At 39.3% G+C, this 15,822-nt stretch overlaps 1 protein-coding gene across 1 annotated transcript in view; it reads left to right on the top strand.

The window, feature by feature from the left end:
- Positions 1-15,822, top strand: part of RFX4 (regulatory factor X4) — a 97,531-nt gene that overhangs the window by 40,661 nt on the left and 41,048 nt on the right. Inside the window, exons 5-8 of the mRNA XM_065640953.1 lie at positions 6,431-6,492; positions 11,294-11,507; positions 12,402-12,479; positions 14,321-14,484. Of these exons, the coding sequence (XP_065497025.1) occupies positions 6,431-6,492; positions 11,294-11,507; positions 12,402-12,479; positions 14,321-14,484 (518 nt within the window). The remainder of the gene's footprint in view (positions 1-6,430; positions 6,493-11,293; positions 11,508-12,401; positions 12,480-14,320; positions 14,485-15,822) is intronic.

The raw sequence follows: 15,822 nt of genomic DNA, 5'->3' as shown, positions 1-15,822 counted from the left end.
TGACTGAAGGACCGTTAACACCAGTATGACTTTTCTTCCCGATTCAGCATCTTCTGGGACAAGCTCCTCTGAGGAGGCCACAATAACACAAGTTAACACCGCAACACTGCGGAAGCAAGTAGTCACACTGGTGTGGAGAATGGGGATCCTACGATGTAGTTAGAAAGATCTTTGCCCCCTTGGCTCTGCTTCACTGTTCCTTTGTGTTATTGCAGGTTGCTGACTATTGCCTTTTTCTCCTTGAGCTTGGGGAGTAAGAAAACCAGCAAGAACACCTCAGTTTCTTTGGAGTGACTTTTCCTTTCCCAAAGCTTTGCCCTCTAGCAAAGGGATGTTTACTAGCTTTGCCACGTCAAGCATCTGGCTTCTAGTTGGGTCTTCGGCATGAAGTAGAGCGGCCTCTGGGCTGCTTTACCTCATGCCTTGTCAACAACGTCCCAGAGGCTGTTCTTACAGCACAGGGGCTGCCAGAGTGCAGGGATCCTGGCGCTCAGCCTTTTCCCACAGATATGCTGGGTGATGGCACTAAGTGTGCTGGCACCAGTATAGAGCGGGGGGAGTTGTGCAGGGTTTTAGATCTGCTTGGCTTCAGCAAGTCAGCACCAAAAGCGGCCGCAGCTCAGCTAAGCATCTGAGTCAAAGCATTCGGTGTTTGCGGCTTTGTTGGGATGCAGTAATCTGTTTGATCATGCCTTAGGCTGAATTCCATCTGGCCAGAATTGCTGCTGAAGGAGAATATTGTTGTGCATAGATGAATTTGAGGAGAGGTCTCAGAAGCTTGGCTAAAATGTCCAGTTCAGTTGGAGTTCCTCATTGAGTCTAATCTCCACAGCAGGCAGAAATGGGCACATGCATTTAGAGAAAATGCCAGCAGGCTTTTCCGACTTGCTTTGCAGGATCCATAGAGATGTATCAGTGCTAGAAACAAGATCCTATCCTATAGGTAGACCATGTCCTGTTCTACAAAACGATGAAAGAGAATGGAAAGAAATGAGAAGGCTATTGAATCTAAACAGGCAACAGATCTGGGGTAAAGAATACAGGACATGTATACTGTAGTCTTTTCTCCTGGGCCATGCAAGGAGGCAACCAAGAAGTAGAGAGAGTATAGACACAATCACACCTTTTCTCTGTTGTTTGTTGTCGGTTTGTCGTTGTTGGTTTTGTTTTGTTTGGGTTTTTTGTTTTGTTTTTGTGTTTTTGTTTTTTGTTTGGTTTGGTTTTTGTATTTGTTGTTGTTGTTGGGGTTTTTTTTGCATAGTTTGGTGGATTTGAGGGACAAGAACAATATTTTGTAGTGGGCTAATTTGATTATGCTATTTCCTATCAGTCAGTGTTTCTTGGCGTGAACCTTTTTTGACCTTTTCCTCGAGGTAATGTGGTATTAAGCCAGTCCCAAGCCATCTTTGAGCCAAGAGGTACCTGTTAACACAGGTGTTAATAATAAGATTGTCTCAGGGCAAGAGTGTCAAAAGCACTGAAGCAGACGGGGAAACCCCAGAATGACCCAGCAGGAGCAGTACCAGGCCAAAGATGAATGAGTGTAAAAATCCGACACTTATCTTGCAAGACTGAGGATGTCAGTGTTGTTTGTGTTTCACAGCAGTGAAGGAAAGCATAGCTGGGTGGGAGTATAGCTATATTTGGCATCAATGGTTTCTTTCCTGCTGTTACAGCAAAGAAGTTTAACACTGAAACACTACAAAAGAATTTGGTAAATAAACACAGATCTTCTGTACCTGACTTGGTAAAAGAAAAACCTGCCCTCTAGATATGGGACTTGAAACCTGAGTTAAATAGAGTCAGGCCCTGTTATGAAGAATTGTTATCAGAGGAGTTTATTCCACTCTATGTAGAATCTCTCTAGAACATCCCAGTGCTACAGAGCCCAGAGCCTGAAATCCATTTCTCATTCTGGCAGAGTGCAAATTCTGGATTCCAACCTAATCTGATTTTATTTCTTTACTCTGGGAAGTTCTAGAAGCACGACTGGAATTATTTCAAATAGAAAGGAACAAGAGTCATGAAGAATAACATCCCTCTAGATCAGATGCACTAACAAAACAAACATGCCTTTTGAAAAGCAGCAATTTAAATTATTCCAGGGAAAAGACTTCTAACATTCTCTGCCTATTGTCTCAAGAGCAAAATTTAACATTTTGATACAGGATGGGATTTAAAAATGACTGCAGAAGTTTCCATATCTCTTTGATCTCTTACATCCTTATTTGCTTGCATGAAGGCAGACACATAAGATGCTTTATAAGATATATATTTTTTTTTTACCCAATTTGTTTTGGCATCTCATATCATAGAATAATTTAGATGGAATTATTGTGAAACATAAAATTCACAGTTTGATAGTGAATGCAGTGAGGAGCAATGGGTCACAGTGCAGGGATGAAGACAGACTAGACAATTCATTCCTCATTTTAATGCTGGGGCTGGCTCTGCTTGTGCTGGAATGTCACAGTACTGGAGATGTGAGGAGAGATGCAGTGACAGAAATCACAGCTGGCAGTAATCAAGATGAAGGAACGCACCTTTGCAGCCACTGTCAAGTAACAGAGCAGCTCCTGCCATTCGCCATGCCTAAGGTTAATATGTTGTGCAGACGAAGTGCGTTTTTCTAGTCGTTGCTCATAAAGTTTTCTGTGTTTTGCATGGATGCTCAAGTAACTTATTTAATTTTTATTGAATTATTTTTAAAATGACCCAAAAGACAAATAATTAGATATTTAATTTAAGTTTATTCAGACACCACTGCTAGGTTTAAAAAGGAAAAAAAGGCTAAAAATCATGTTAGCTCCAAGATCTGTGCGATATATGTTGAACCACCGGCATTGTAATCTCAGTGTGAGAGAATGATAAGAGAAGACTTTTCTTTCCTGCATTCACTTTATCTGCCCCGTACATTTGGAGGGGAAAAGTTACTACCTGTCAGAAAGATAAAGATCTCCTTATGTTCCACCTGCAGAGGCCTTCCTAAAACCATGTGTCAAGATTGTCTGCAAAAGGGTTAAACAAATGTTGATTTGGATGTACTAGTCCCTGGAAAGATGTAAACTATAGGTATGTTGTTGTATAATGTATTGACTTCTATCTGGCTCTTATGAACATGGCAGGCAATCACTAAAAAGAATTTTTGAGTTGCAAAAAGACAAGGCAGTTAATAATTTTTTAAAATCAAGAAAGCCATACAATATCTTCTATAGGCAGAAGGCAAGATGAGATCTTGAGCAGGGCACAGAGGAAAGAGAGAGAGCATACAACTAAAGTTTAGTAACTGAGAAAGAAGTTGAAGGATCATTGGTTTCTGAGGTTAATGTAGGAGGGACAGAAGTTATTTGCATATTAAACTCCTCATCTACATCTGTCTCAAAACGAAAAAGCCAAGTAGCATAAAATAATGCCTACCAGTCAAAACTGCCACATAATTTAGGTGGAATTTTACTTGGAAAATGTAAAACCTGTACCCTTTTACTCAGCAGGTCTCATAGGGCAACTGGACTTGTAGTCACTTTGGAGAACTATGAGACGAAATTTCAGTTCCATTGAAGGACAATGGTAAAAGGCCCGTTCACTCCAAAATACCCTTGGATACCACCCATGAGATCTTTTTACCACTGCTTCTGTTGAGAAGCCAGCGCCGCTGAGAGAACGGGGACTGGGCTCCATTCAGAAAGCAGCTCAAACTGCGTGATCTGGTCTTGATTCGTTTGCTTGCACAACCTCACTGCAGTGATGAAAGGAAAATGATCCGATTCGGTTTTTGGATCTGAACCTGAATTTTCATGTTCGACAATTAGAAACTCCCTTCCTTCCCCACCCAGCTGTAAATCTGACTAATTTTCTCCGTTGTTCTTTAAAAGTTAAACATGAAACACAATGATGTATTTTATAGGGTGACTTTTCAAGATGAAAGTATGCCTTAAAAATCAATCTTTTGGACCCTCTGCTTTTTTCACTGATTTCAGCACATGGTGTACTCCACTTTGTCCTGCCTGATCTGGCTGCTTCTCTCCTTTGGGGAAAATCTCACTGTCTTTGGCAGTATCATTGCACAGGGATTCACATAAAGTAGCTGAATATAAATATTTATATGAACAACGAGTTCATTTGGTACTTGACTTGTTTTATTCCAAACACAAATACACACGCTCATGTGTATGAGCACCCAAGCATAAGTATGCCATGTTATACATATTTTGCACATGCAGCATTAGATCAAAGATGCCTGACTTTTTTTGAAGGTTTGCTAGAATATGCTTTTTTTTTCTTTTTTGTAAATTATTGGTAAAGAATATTTTCAGTGATGCATACTTTTCAGCTGTATTCTGAAAGGTGTATCTCATTGTTTAAAATGCACTTGATTTAAAAAAGAAACAAAGAAAAGAGAGAGATCATCTGATCAACTACTCCATTATTCTTCTCTTTTCCTGATCATCTCTGCCCTGGTATGTGGAAATTGGCTGATTTATTTAAATCCTAGGAACTCCCATGGCATATGGTTCATAAAGTGGCATTTACAGTGTGCATTGTAACACTTCATCACCACTAGAAAGACTTGAAACTAATATGAGTTCATGTTGTTCCGAAAGATAAAAAATGGTAAAAGTATCTCTAATGTTAAGATTTACTTTTGAGTCTACTGCTGTAAAGTCAACTTTTGGAGAGGAATGGTGTTTTCTAAATGACAACTGCCACCAGAAAAGAAGAAATTAAAGAAATCCCCTAGCCCCAGAAAATCATCCTCAGAAAGTAGTTTTTCAACACTGCCTTTTTTCCCACAGCCTTGTGGAGCCCCCAACCCTGTCTGCAGAAAATGAAAGAGAGAGGGGTGGGATTAATGTGTAATTAAAGGGAATTTGGAAGGCTGAGATGTTGCGGAATGTTAGATCAGTAGCTGGAACAGCATGTGGTGTTCTTTAGGCAGGCTTCATTGAATCCATACAAAAAAAGAAAGAAGGGCTGCTTGCCTGTCTGCTCATTTATCAAACAGCTAGGCTGAACTTTCACAGCTCCACAAAAGTGTTTTACTGTTTGCTGAAGTTTTGCTCCAGAAATTAAAGCTGAACAACCTAGCGACTCTGAGTCTATGCTGCATTTTTGACACCAGCCGTGTTGTGCAAAGCTCTTGGAAACCAACACAGGTCAATTTTTACGTGATACAAAGGGAAGATGATTGTATATTTGCTAAAAAAGAAAAATAAATACTGAAGAAATGGTCAAATGTGTGACACTGTAATGTCTTTATTTATATAACACCTTTTGATCTAAATACGTGTTCCAGAGCTTTCAGTCATCAATCAGGATTAAATATTTATCATGGTGGCAAAATGGCTAATGGAGAAAAAAAAATCTATATTATTTAATCAATTTTAATTGACATTTTCTTCTAGTTAAGCAGTTATATTCTGTCTTGTATGCCTGTGTTCCTTTAGCAGTAGTTGTTGTCCATCCCAAAGAGGAAGCATTTAGCAATATACATAATGAAAACAAAATAGACTATAAATTTTAAAAGGAAGCAATTCCTATTGCAAGTGAATCTTCAAGGCTTACTGCAGTCTTTCTTGCATGACTGTTCTGCCAGAAGAATTTTCCTCCTCCTGCAGACCACACCAAGAATCAGGTGCAATCCTGCGAGGTGCTGAACTCCTCCTTTCCAGCAACTGCAGCAGAGCATTTTCATCAGTACTTGCCTGCCTGACAGAGGCTCTGATTAATGAAGGCACAATCGACATTCATTAATCCATTTCCTCAAATTCATCTGGCACTAAAAAAGTTTTGGTTTACAGTAACAATGCTTTCTTGATCTTTGCTGACAGACTGGAGTCCAGATTTTTGATAATACCCTGCTGTTTCTGAGATGCGCTTGTTTTCCATAGAGGATAAATTGATTATGAGATATCTGTCTTTACAACAGTGATTCTTCCCTGGTAGAAGTTGTGCCCCTGTCAAATACCAAAATCTTTTCAGGGAATCATCTTTTAGAAAAAGCAGTGTTTAATGGCACGACTGTGCGAGTCTTTAAAGAACCGTGGCCTCCAAAACTCTCAAAAGGCAAGTTTCTTCTGCTTGCAGCAAAACCAAGTTTGTTGATCCCACAAACTGACATAATAAATAGTAGGCCAATTCTAAGCATAATCCTCATTAGTTTAGAGGCAGAATTGATCTTAGATTTTTAAGGAAATGTAACTTCTGAAAGTCTTTTTTAAAAATAGTGGTAGTTAATGCAATTATACTGAATTTTAAAGTATCTTTCCCCTCTTTCACTAATGGAAAAAATCAAAAGCTTTATTTCTGATTTCTCCTGCTATGTATTTTGCTGACATTGTAGTTTTTCTGTTTTTTTGTCTTAACAGACTATATTCAGTATTAGTAAATGTGCTTTTCAATTTTTTCAAATCTCTGTTCTTTATTTTTGCAGATAATAAGGCAACAGTTTCCACAGCTAACAACAAGAAGACTTGGAACCAGAGGTCAATCAAAGTAAGTAGTGTATGGTCTTATTATCATCTCACACAGGGCCCCGTCTGGCTCTGGTTTTACTGAATAGAACAGTACACCATCAGGGAATAACTTGTCCAATTGGGGACTTAAACCCCAACTTTGCTGGAGGTTCCATTCTTTTCATTGTCTTATTGGTTCAGCAGTGGTAGTCCTGCAAAGGTAGTCTAATGGAGGCCTTTTACTGATTTAATCAGCAGTATTTTCTGTATTGTTCCTTTGATGTTTTTCATCCCAACTCACTTTACATGATGTAAAGGACATTCCCACCCAGTAGTAATGGAGCTACTGTGGGAGGCTGGAAAATGACAGCTGGTTAACATCATGTTTCAGTTTAGAGAACAAGTGGCAGAAAGCTATCTGGAATTTAGGTAGGAACATACATTGGTCTAAACTGAAGTTGTCCACAAATCTGGATTTAATCACCATTTTTCCTGTGTAATGAAATCCAACATATCTTTAAGTGATCAAGGAATTAATTTATTGCCTTACCCAAAAGATGGTACTTCCTGGAAACAGTTCATCCTAATTCCAGAATGATAAGTTGATTCAGAAAAACAGTGCACTTCCTGGAGTATTTGACTTTTTCCTATTGTTGACAAAATGTGTTTCTACTATTTTATAAAGAGGATATGGTGATGTTTTAATACTTTTTTCTGATTGTGGGCTCCATTAAATTTTTCCAGTGGAGTTTTGGATCCTTTTATGGCAAGTACGAGCCTCCTAAAATGTGTGTGTATATATATACATATATATATACACATATCTGCTTTTCTTGGTTAACTTTCGCAGAATCCTACAGGATAGTCTAAGGGTAGTCACTGTAAATGCCATTAAAATAAACTTCACTGTGCTCTTCTAACAAGTTGTCCATGCCAAGCAGTATTACTTTGATGGGACAAAATGTCACTTCCCCCATCTTGATATTCTCCTAATTTTTATAACTAAGCTTTCTTTTAGTAGAGCAGTCATATATAAGCAGCTAACTGAAGGTCTGAAATCTCTTCCCAAACGCAAATTCAGAGCTGCCATACCATCAGTCATAACAGAGATACTGGGAATCTCTCAGGTGCAAATTCTGGGCTAGTCCAACAGCATATTAGGAAAGTGTGATAGGTCCAGACTTGGACAATCAGGATTCAGCTCTGAATATAAGTTATTTGGAAGTTCATAAAGACAGAGTGAAAGCATGCACAAGTTGCTTTATTGCTTTATGGAAGGATTCAGGTGAGAGTACTTGCTGTAAACCATTACATCACACTGACATTGGCTACAGCTTTGTTATTTGTCTTCCTGTTTAATGAAAGGAATGAGCAGTGCTGTATTTTCAAAATGGAGCACGTCCCATAGCTCCAGGAGTCTCTCAGAGGGTCAAGATGCTCTTGATCTGCTGACTAGAGGTGTCTTGTATCTCCAAAAGCTATGTCTTTTTACTCTCAATAAGGCTAAAAACCAATGAGACTTAATATTTCTTGCATATTTTCCCCCTAACCTGCATGCCCATCGGAGGGTCTTTCAGGTCACACACTCCTCTCACGTCACCCTTGCAGTGGTTCTGCTCGCTATCTAGCAAACACAAAGGGATTTCTGAAAAGCATGCTGCCTGTACCAGGCAAAACCCTTGGCCCCTGAGAGTCCCTGGTCACCCCTGTGAGGGACATCATGGTTACTCAAATTTCACAGCCTCAGTAGGCACACAATTGAGTTCTTCTGCTCCAAAAGAGGACACCTACACCTTTGGCAGTGGTTAACACCCCAAGGATTATAGCATACAGAGGAGTCCTCATTTGATCCAATGAAGAGGAAAGGTATGAACACACACTACATGCACACTGCACTTCTTTTCAATAAATACACTCCTTGCTAGACCCAGCACAGCCGCAACAGAGCTCTGTGGTTTTTGTTTCAGAAACATCTGACCACATTCCAATTAAGTGTTATATAAAGAAATTACTTTAGTTATTAACACTTCAGTCCTTTTATCACGAGCTGTGCTGACAGATTGCTACCAGTATTATTTTCATTCCACTTCCCTGCTACTGCCAAAGGAAATTCGGCCATGGAAGTGGTTAAGATTATCTGACTTCACACTGTTCTGCCTTCAGTCTTTTTATAGCATGGCTGCCTTGTAACATGACGAAGTTCAGAGCTACAATGGTGCTATACTCTTGGTCATCAGTTGTGAGGTTTTCATTCTTGCAGCTGGGTTTATTGCTGTAAGCGTGCAGCTGCTCTCTATTGCACTGAGCTTAAAACCAGTTCTACCACCAGGTGAGCCATGAGCAGGCAGTTAAATACAGAAGATGATTTCTTGCTGTACTGTACCATGAAACTCTTCAATTATGTACACAAGAGGTTAGTTAAATTGATGGAAACTGCATGTTATGAAGGGAATTTGACATATTTTTTTTTAAGTGCTGCAGATAACGGATCTACGGGAGGAAAAAACATTCCACTGTTTACCACAAAATAATTATGTAGTCTGCACATTATTCTTTTGCAGATCAAACTTTCCAGTTCTGTTTATTGAATTGTGTTTTTTTTCTAATACAAATACAGAAAAGTGCTTGTAGAAGAATCTTTGTAAGGTGCACCAGTGAATTTTTGTCGTTTGGGATGGTAAAATTACTGAAAGAGGTAGTTTTTCTGGAAAAAGTTCAGAGTTAATTTGGCTATTGCTGTCTATATGATTTCGAAGCTAACTGGAAAACTCTTCTATGTAGTTTACTGCCAAGTGAAATATATGAGAAATTAAATAGCGCATGGTTAAATTCTGCCAGATTTTCTAGGCTTTAGTTCATTTTTATCTGGAATTTATTTAAGAGGAAGCTTGGTATGAGAGACTGACCCCTGTTTAAGTTATGTAAACCTCTCAGTCCATCTAGAACATTTGCAGTCCTGCCTGATGTGACATTTTCCCTCCTCCCCACACTTTCCTCAGCGATTTGTGGTGCCAGCTCCCTGTAGCATTTCCTTTTGGCTTCCTGAGCCCCAGACATGCTGCACAGAATGTATGTGAGCTTTATGGCTTTTAAGTGCAGTGCATGTGTGACAGCTGCTAGAGACCAAACGGGGGACTTGGACTGCAAGCTGGCTTTGTTACCATTCAAGCTGAAGAGACAAACTTCTACAGCTGGTGTTATAACCCCAGTGTTAGCATAAACCTGTCATTAGTTGTCTGTAACAGTTTAGGATTGACCTGGAACCTGGTTTCTGGTGTGGAATACACATTTTGGCCTAAGTGCCGATGGGCAGATTTGGAGCAGATACTGTGACTTTCTAAAGTATTGAAGCTAGGAAATCCGTGTCAGCTTAATGTTTTAATGAATCTCACTTGGATTATTCAATATTGAATTCAGTATAGTTTTTATGTTTAATGGCCAACATGGAACATCCTCAGTGTGCACGGCAAGGGAGCCACATACTAGAAGTTTGCTACAACTCCCCAGGCCTCCTCTCACCCCATCTGTGCTGGTAGACAAGATTAGGGCTTCCAGCTCTTTGCCACCACTTTCTGCTGGAGATTATGACATGCATTGATTTGTGGGTGAATGACTGTGAGTGAAAAAAAGGAAAAAAATCACCTTAGTGTAAACTACCATCACTTAGATGCTACTCTCACTAATTTAATCAATGACCTTTGTAAAACCAGCTGATTTTACCTTAAGCAATCTTGAGTCCATTCAGATGAACAGATCTGCTGTCAGCACTGTGAAATCAGTAACAGTCTGGGGAGTAACACGAACATCCAGAGATGGTAACTTCTCCTGCCATCATAGTGGTATTCGGTGTCTCATCATGGTCTGATAGGCTTTTGAGAGGCTGTAAGTAGAGAACTGGAAAATCCCAGGGTGAATCAAAAATATATAAGTAACACAAGTTTGTGTTGCCTTTTTAAAAAATTTACGTCATGGGTTGGTGGTGTCTACAGCTGAGAAACTGAAATAAAAGTTGGCAAATTATGGAAGGAATAAGATTACCTTTGCTACTTTGATGCAAGAGTTAGACGGGATAATCAGTGCCTCCATTAACACATATAATATAGCTAAACTGTAGCACGAACTCATGCCACTAGGCCACCAATGCACTTTTATAGCACAATCGTGCTGCGTAACTCCTACTGTGGTCTGTATGGAATTACAGTGTTGTGTAGCGTCCTTTGCTGATTTAAGCCCAGTGCTGATGCTAAGTTATGAAGCAAATAATTCTGAACTGTACACTTCCTACCATTCATTGCTTTCCAGCACAAGCCTTCTCCCCTCTCTCTTTTCATTGAAGTGTTTTCAAATTTTGAAACATTTCTGAACAATGCATTTGCAATAAAAACTCATGCTTTTCAGGGATCAAGCCAGCCCCCAACAGTCTGAGAATCAGGGAGCTGAAATAACAACAGAAGGGCCAGTCCAGAGGGTCTGTACTTCAGCTTATTGCAAAACTAAAGGAGCAGCTGCACAGCAGAGCTCTGCCAACAAGTAGCTTTACGATGCTTTTTTTTTAATAAGAAAAAAAAAAATGGAAGTCCATTATTTTCCTACCCTGCAACAGAGTCAGCTTTATTAACTCTGAAGAGATCTACTTTTACCAGAAGGAATGAAAATTGGAAGCCCAATATATTACCCAATGTTCTGCTACTGAATCAATACTTGTTAATAATATATAAACTGTTGCATAGTCTGTTTTGCTGTAGAAATTATTTGCATTATCAGTTTATCTTACCTTCCCCTGCCCCTTTTTTTAATTTTCAAACAATCTGCTTTATGAAATATACATCTCTGTGTATCAGGTACCATTATTATGGAATTGCAGTGAAAGAAAATTCCCAGTATTATGATGTGATGTATTCTAAAAAAGGAGCAGCCTGGGTCAACGAAACAGGAAAAAAAGAAGTAACCAAACAGACAGTGGCGTATTCACCACGATCCAAACTGGGAACATTACTGCCAGAGTTTCCAAATGTCAAAGATCTAAATCTGCCAGCCAGTCTGCCAGAGGAGAAGGTAACACTTTGCAAATCTTTTCTCAGCTTCTTGTTTTGTGGGTTTTTTGGTTTTGGTGGTGTTTTGGTTGTGTTTTTTGGTTTTTTTGTTTGTTTGGTTGGGTTTTTTTTGTCCCTGCTCTGGATGAAAGTGTCATCTAAAATACAAAGCCTAAAGTGTCATCTAAAATACAAATTAGAGTAAGTTTAATAATGCTATTATTTTATTTATGAGGGACTTAATTACTTTATGTAATAGGAAGAAGTATCTTCCCTTAAAATAGGCAGCTGACACTCACTGCTGTACAACATTTTTGAAGCCCATTCACAGGTTTTTTTAAAAGTTACATTACATACAGCAGGTGAGGTTTGAGGGTAACTGTTTTTAAATATGTTATAGCTCTTAAATCTGTGAACACATCTGATGGCAAACTGAAAAACAGTTCTCATGCTTTCTTGAGCATTTCTTATCCTGTTAGATTAGAAGTGAAGAGAATCCTATCTGCACGTATGACAAAAGTGCTCTGGCTGCTCTTAGCTGAGCTTGCTAGTTTTCTGATGCTATTCATATGTGTAGTATCAATGTAAAGTGGACAAAAGAATCGGGTTTTATAGTTCTTTATGTCCTAATTAGGGCCACATTCTTTTCTTTGATCTTACTGAGGCTTTTTGCTCCTCTTACTTTTGAAGAATCCCCATTGACATAGAAAAATTCATGAATTCAAAGGAAGAATTTACTTCTAAGAAAACTCATCTTTAAGCTAATCTAACTAGATTTTGATTTTGTTATTTTTGCGATTGGGCACAGTTAAGAAGAAAAAAATTACTTTTTTGTGTTCTATATTCTGATAGTTTTAAAAGCGTATTTCTTAAAGTAGAATGATCTTTTGTGTGTCTACCTCTCATTCTTTTTCAGGTTTCTACCTTTATTATGATGTATAGAACCCACTGTCAGAGAATACTCGACACTGTAATAAGAGCAAACTTTGATGAGGTATGGTTGGAAACTACAGTTGTGGTTTAATGATACATAGGGTATTAATGGATCTGAGAGCTTATTTTGAATGTGATATTACAAACTTATGGGTTTGTGGTGGCCGATCCTTTTCATGAATAATGAGCAATAGCTGTACTTGAGTACATAATATGTGAGTGGTAGCGTTAAATCTCACAACACTGTGCAAGTTAGAGGAATGAAAGCAATGGAAATTTTTTGTCTTTCCATTCTCCAGCAGGATTAAGGCAGCAATATCCCCTTACAAGATATTGGACAATTCAGTTCTTACAACTCAAGAAGTGTGCCCGCCACCACTTTTCTAAGCTTTGAGCTGGGACTGAGCTCTGTTTGAAGGAATTTCTCTGGGTGTTCAGCACAAACAGAGGACAGGTGCCACAGTCAAAATGGTGGGTTCTGCTGGTCTGTTAGGAAAGGTGCAGGGCAGCTGGGGTGGGGGGCGGTCAACAGCCTCCCAGACATCCCAGAAAGCTGTAGCTGGAGTCTCCAGTTGCTCAACTGTACTGCAGTGCAGCTTGGAACACATGCTTTGCTCAGCAGTGGATACAATCCATTAGAGGTGGGTACAATCCATTAGAGATGGATAAGGTTTGTACCTCCTGCAATCTGGGGGTTTTTTGGCAGCAGATGCAGACAGCTCTATAATTAGAGCTGAAAAATAAAACATTGCTGGAATGCAAGCAGTTTCATATTACATGTGGGAAAGGCCTCTAGTCCAGGAAAACAAATCTGACCACAGAGATGCTGAGAGCCTAATTCAAATATGACATCCAGGTCCTGGAAAAAATCAAAGGAAACAGGTCTTTTGATGCTGTTTTCTGAACAATGGCAAGAAACTCCCTGCGTTATTTCCTCACACAGTTTAATTCTCACACTTCTGGTTTAAAGCTGAGGCTCTTTTAAGTCATTGTACCAAGTTTAGATGTTTCCATGTGAGAGAAATATGTGACACAAATCCAGGGACTTTTGCTGGATGAGTCTCAGAATACTTTCTTAAGAGCAGGACATTATATTTTGTTAGAGAATCTGTTTGTCAGGATCAATGGTGGTGAAGGGGCAGAGCAACAACAATATATAAACAGCAAATATTCTTTACTGCCCCTGGTGTCGTTCCTTATTTCAGTACCAACTGTGTGCAAAAGGTTGTAACTGGTGAATGCTGGTGTTCTGACCGCTGTAGAACCGATCATAACATTCACTTAATAACATCTTCTTTTCCTAAATTAAAAATTTCCAAGGTATATTTTGCTGTGTCTGAAATCACTTCCCTATTTTCTTTTTTGCCTTTCTCCATTCTTTCTTCTATTTCCTTCATAGTGAAGGAAAGAAGAAATCCAAAAGTGTAGTGTTTCTTTCCCAAATGAAGATGGAGAATGGTATACTGACCCCTGTAAGCCACGTGCTGTCCTCCTCTCCCTCCCTACACCAAGCCCTAGGCTGCATCCTTTTGTATACAGGGACAGAGAGCAAAGAGAGAGAAAAAGGCTTGTCATGTGGAAGCCAAAGAGTTACACTCACTAGTCATTGACGGAAGATAAAAAATATGGTGGTACCCACGGGCGTGTCTACTGTAGTAACATAAAGACACCCTGTCACCAGCTCAGAGTGTCTCTTCGCCCTTTGATTGATTACACTATTGTGGCTGTGTTATAGTATAAGCCTGTCTGGTTAGGGAATGTGTGTTGCCTGTGTTGTACAGCATCAGTCCAGCTCTGGGGCTGAAATGAATACTATGTAAGCAGGATCATTGAACAAAAAATGGTACTTGTGGCCTTTGACTATCTTTGCTTAAACATTCCTGGTTTTTCTTGTGATTGCAGGTTCAAAGTTTTCTTCTGCACTTTTGGCAAGGGATGCCTCCTCATATGCTGCCTGTATTGGGTTCTTCCACTGTAGTGAATATAGTGGGAGTTTGTGATTCAATTCTGTACAAAGCAATTTCTGGAGTGTTGATGCCAACGGTTCTACAAGCATTACCTGACAGGTCAGTGTAGCTGGCAGCACTGACCACTTTTAGCTCAGCTGTCTTTATTATATGTCTTCAAGAATGGCACCAGTTCTCAGAAAGCTACTTGCTGCTTGAGTTTAAATCACAGTGTCAATTCAAAGGAGACGAAGAGCTGACATGTTCCTGATTAAATGTTCAGGTTTTAACAAGGCTTGTATTGGAAAAAAAAAAAAAAGTTATTTTTTGTGTGATAAAGGATACCACTTTCTTCTTGGTTTATTGACATCAAGCTGGTAGTCATGTCCTGACTTTCAGGTAACATCAGAAATTTGCAGGCTGCAGAGTGCTACATTGTCTTCTGAAAATTTTGGGCACTTTTCTGCTAGTCTGGGATAACAGTGTAACAGTGTTCTGAATTATAGCGACAAGAGGAGCTGGCCTGGCTGCTTTGTTTGTGAATAGTCACAGGCATACTCAAATACTGAAACCTAAGCATTTGTCCCTGTTTACACTCTTGGACCCCAAGCTTGCCAGGAGTAAAACACGAAGATCATACTTGTGAAGTCTTGGACAAGCTGGTTTGATTGAAATGTTATCTTATGAAGAACAGATGCATGCTTATTTTAGGAACACTTTATTATTATTATTATTAACAAGTATTCGCCTACTTTGTTTCAAAGCTAAATTCACTTTTCCATTCCATGTGGTAGATCTCAGTTGTTCTTTTCCTACCTGGAGCTCATCTGAGTCCAAGAAGTCTTGTTTAACAGATGAAGCAGGACAGAGATCAGCAGTTCACAGCAAAAAGTGTAATCACTGAATGCAGCTACCCTGTTTTTCCCTTTGATTTTCCTAAGAGAAGCATCATCTAAATATATGTGTACACTTTCATTATTATTTGATGCTTTCCTGAGATTGAGTAATTTGTTAAGAATATTGCTCTAGGAGTTTATTGTTAGTGCTGTATGTTTGGGCCTCAAGATTTTGAAGCTGTTTTAATTATGACAAATGTTTTCAAGATGTTCAGCTCTCCTGTGCACACTGTATGACTGCTAAAGTACAGTCAAAGTATTTCCACAAGAAACCTGTTAGGAGCATGCGCTTTCCTTGATAAGACATGTACATTTTTACAGGCTTTGCCCCTCACCCCCCCAGTCTATTTCATTGGAAGGATTAAACAGAACAGCAGTCCTTTTCTCAAGCTGCTTAGTTCTTTCATAGCAAATAAGGAGAGACTTGAGTGTGAACATAGACTTTTGTAATGCATATAAAGGGCCAGATTGTGGCTATTAAGCCATAGCCTGCACTGGAGGGGGTGAAGACGGGTCTCATTGCAATGGAAGCTCCTGAAGAAAATCTTGCTGACTCAGCCAG

The sequence above is a fragment of the Caloenas nicobarica genome, chromosome 1 (assembly GCF_036013445.1).
Source record: "Caloenas nicobarica isolate bCalNic1 chromosome 1, bCalNic1.hap1, whole genome shotgun sequence".
In the NCBI taxonomy this organism is placed as follows: domain Eukaryota; kingdom Metazoa; phylum Chordata; class Aves; order Columbiformes; family Columbidae; genus Caloenas; species Caloenas nicobarica.
The sequence above is the reverse complement of the archived record's forward strand: the minus strand, read 5'-3'. Positions and strand labels throughout refer to the sequence as shown.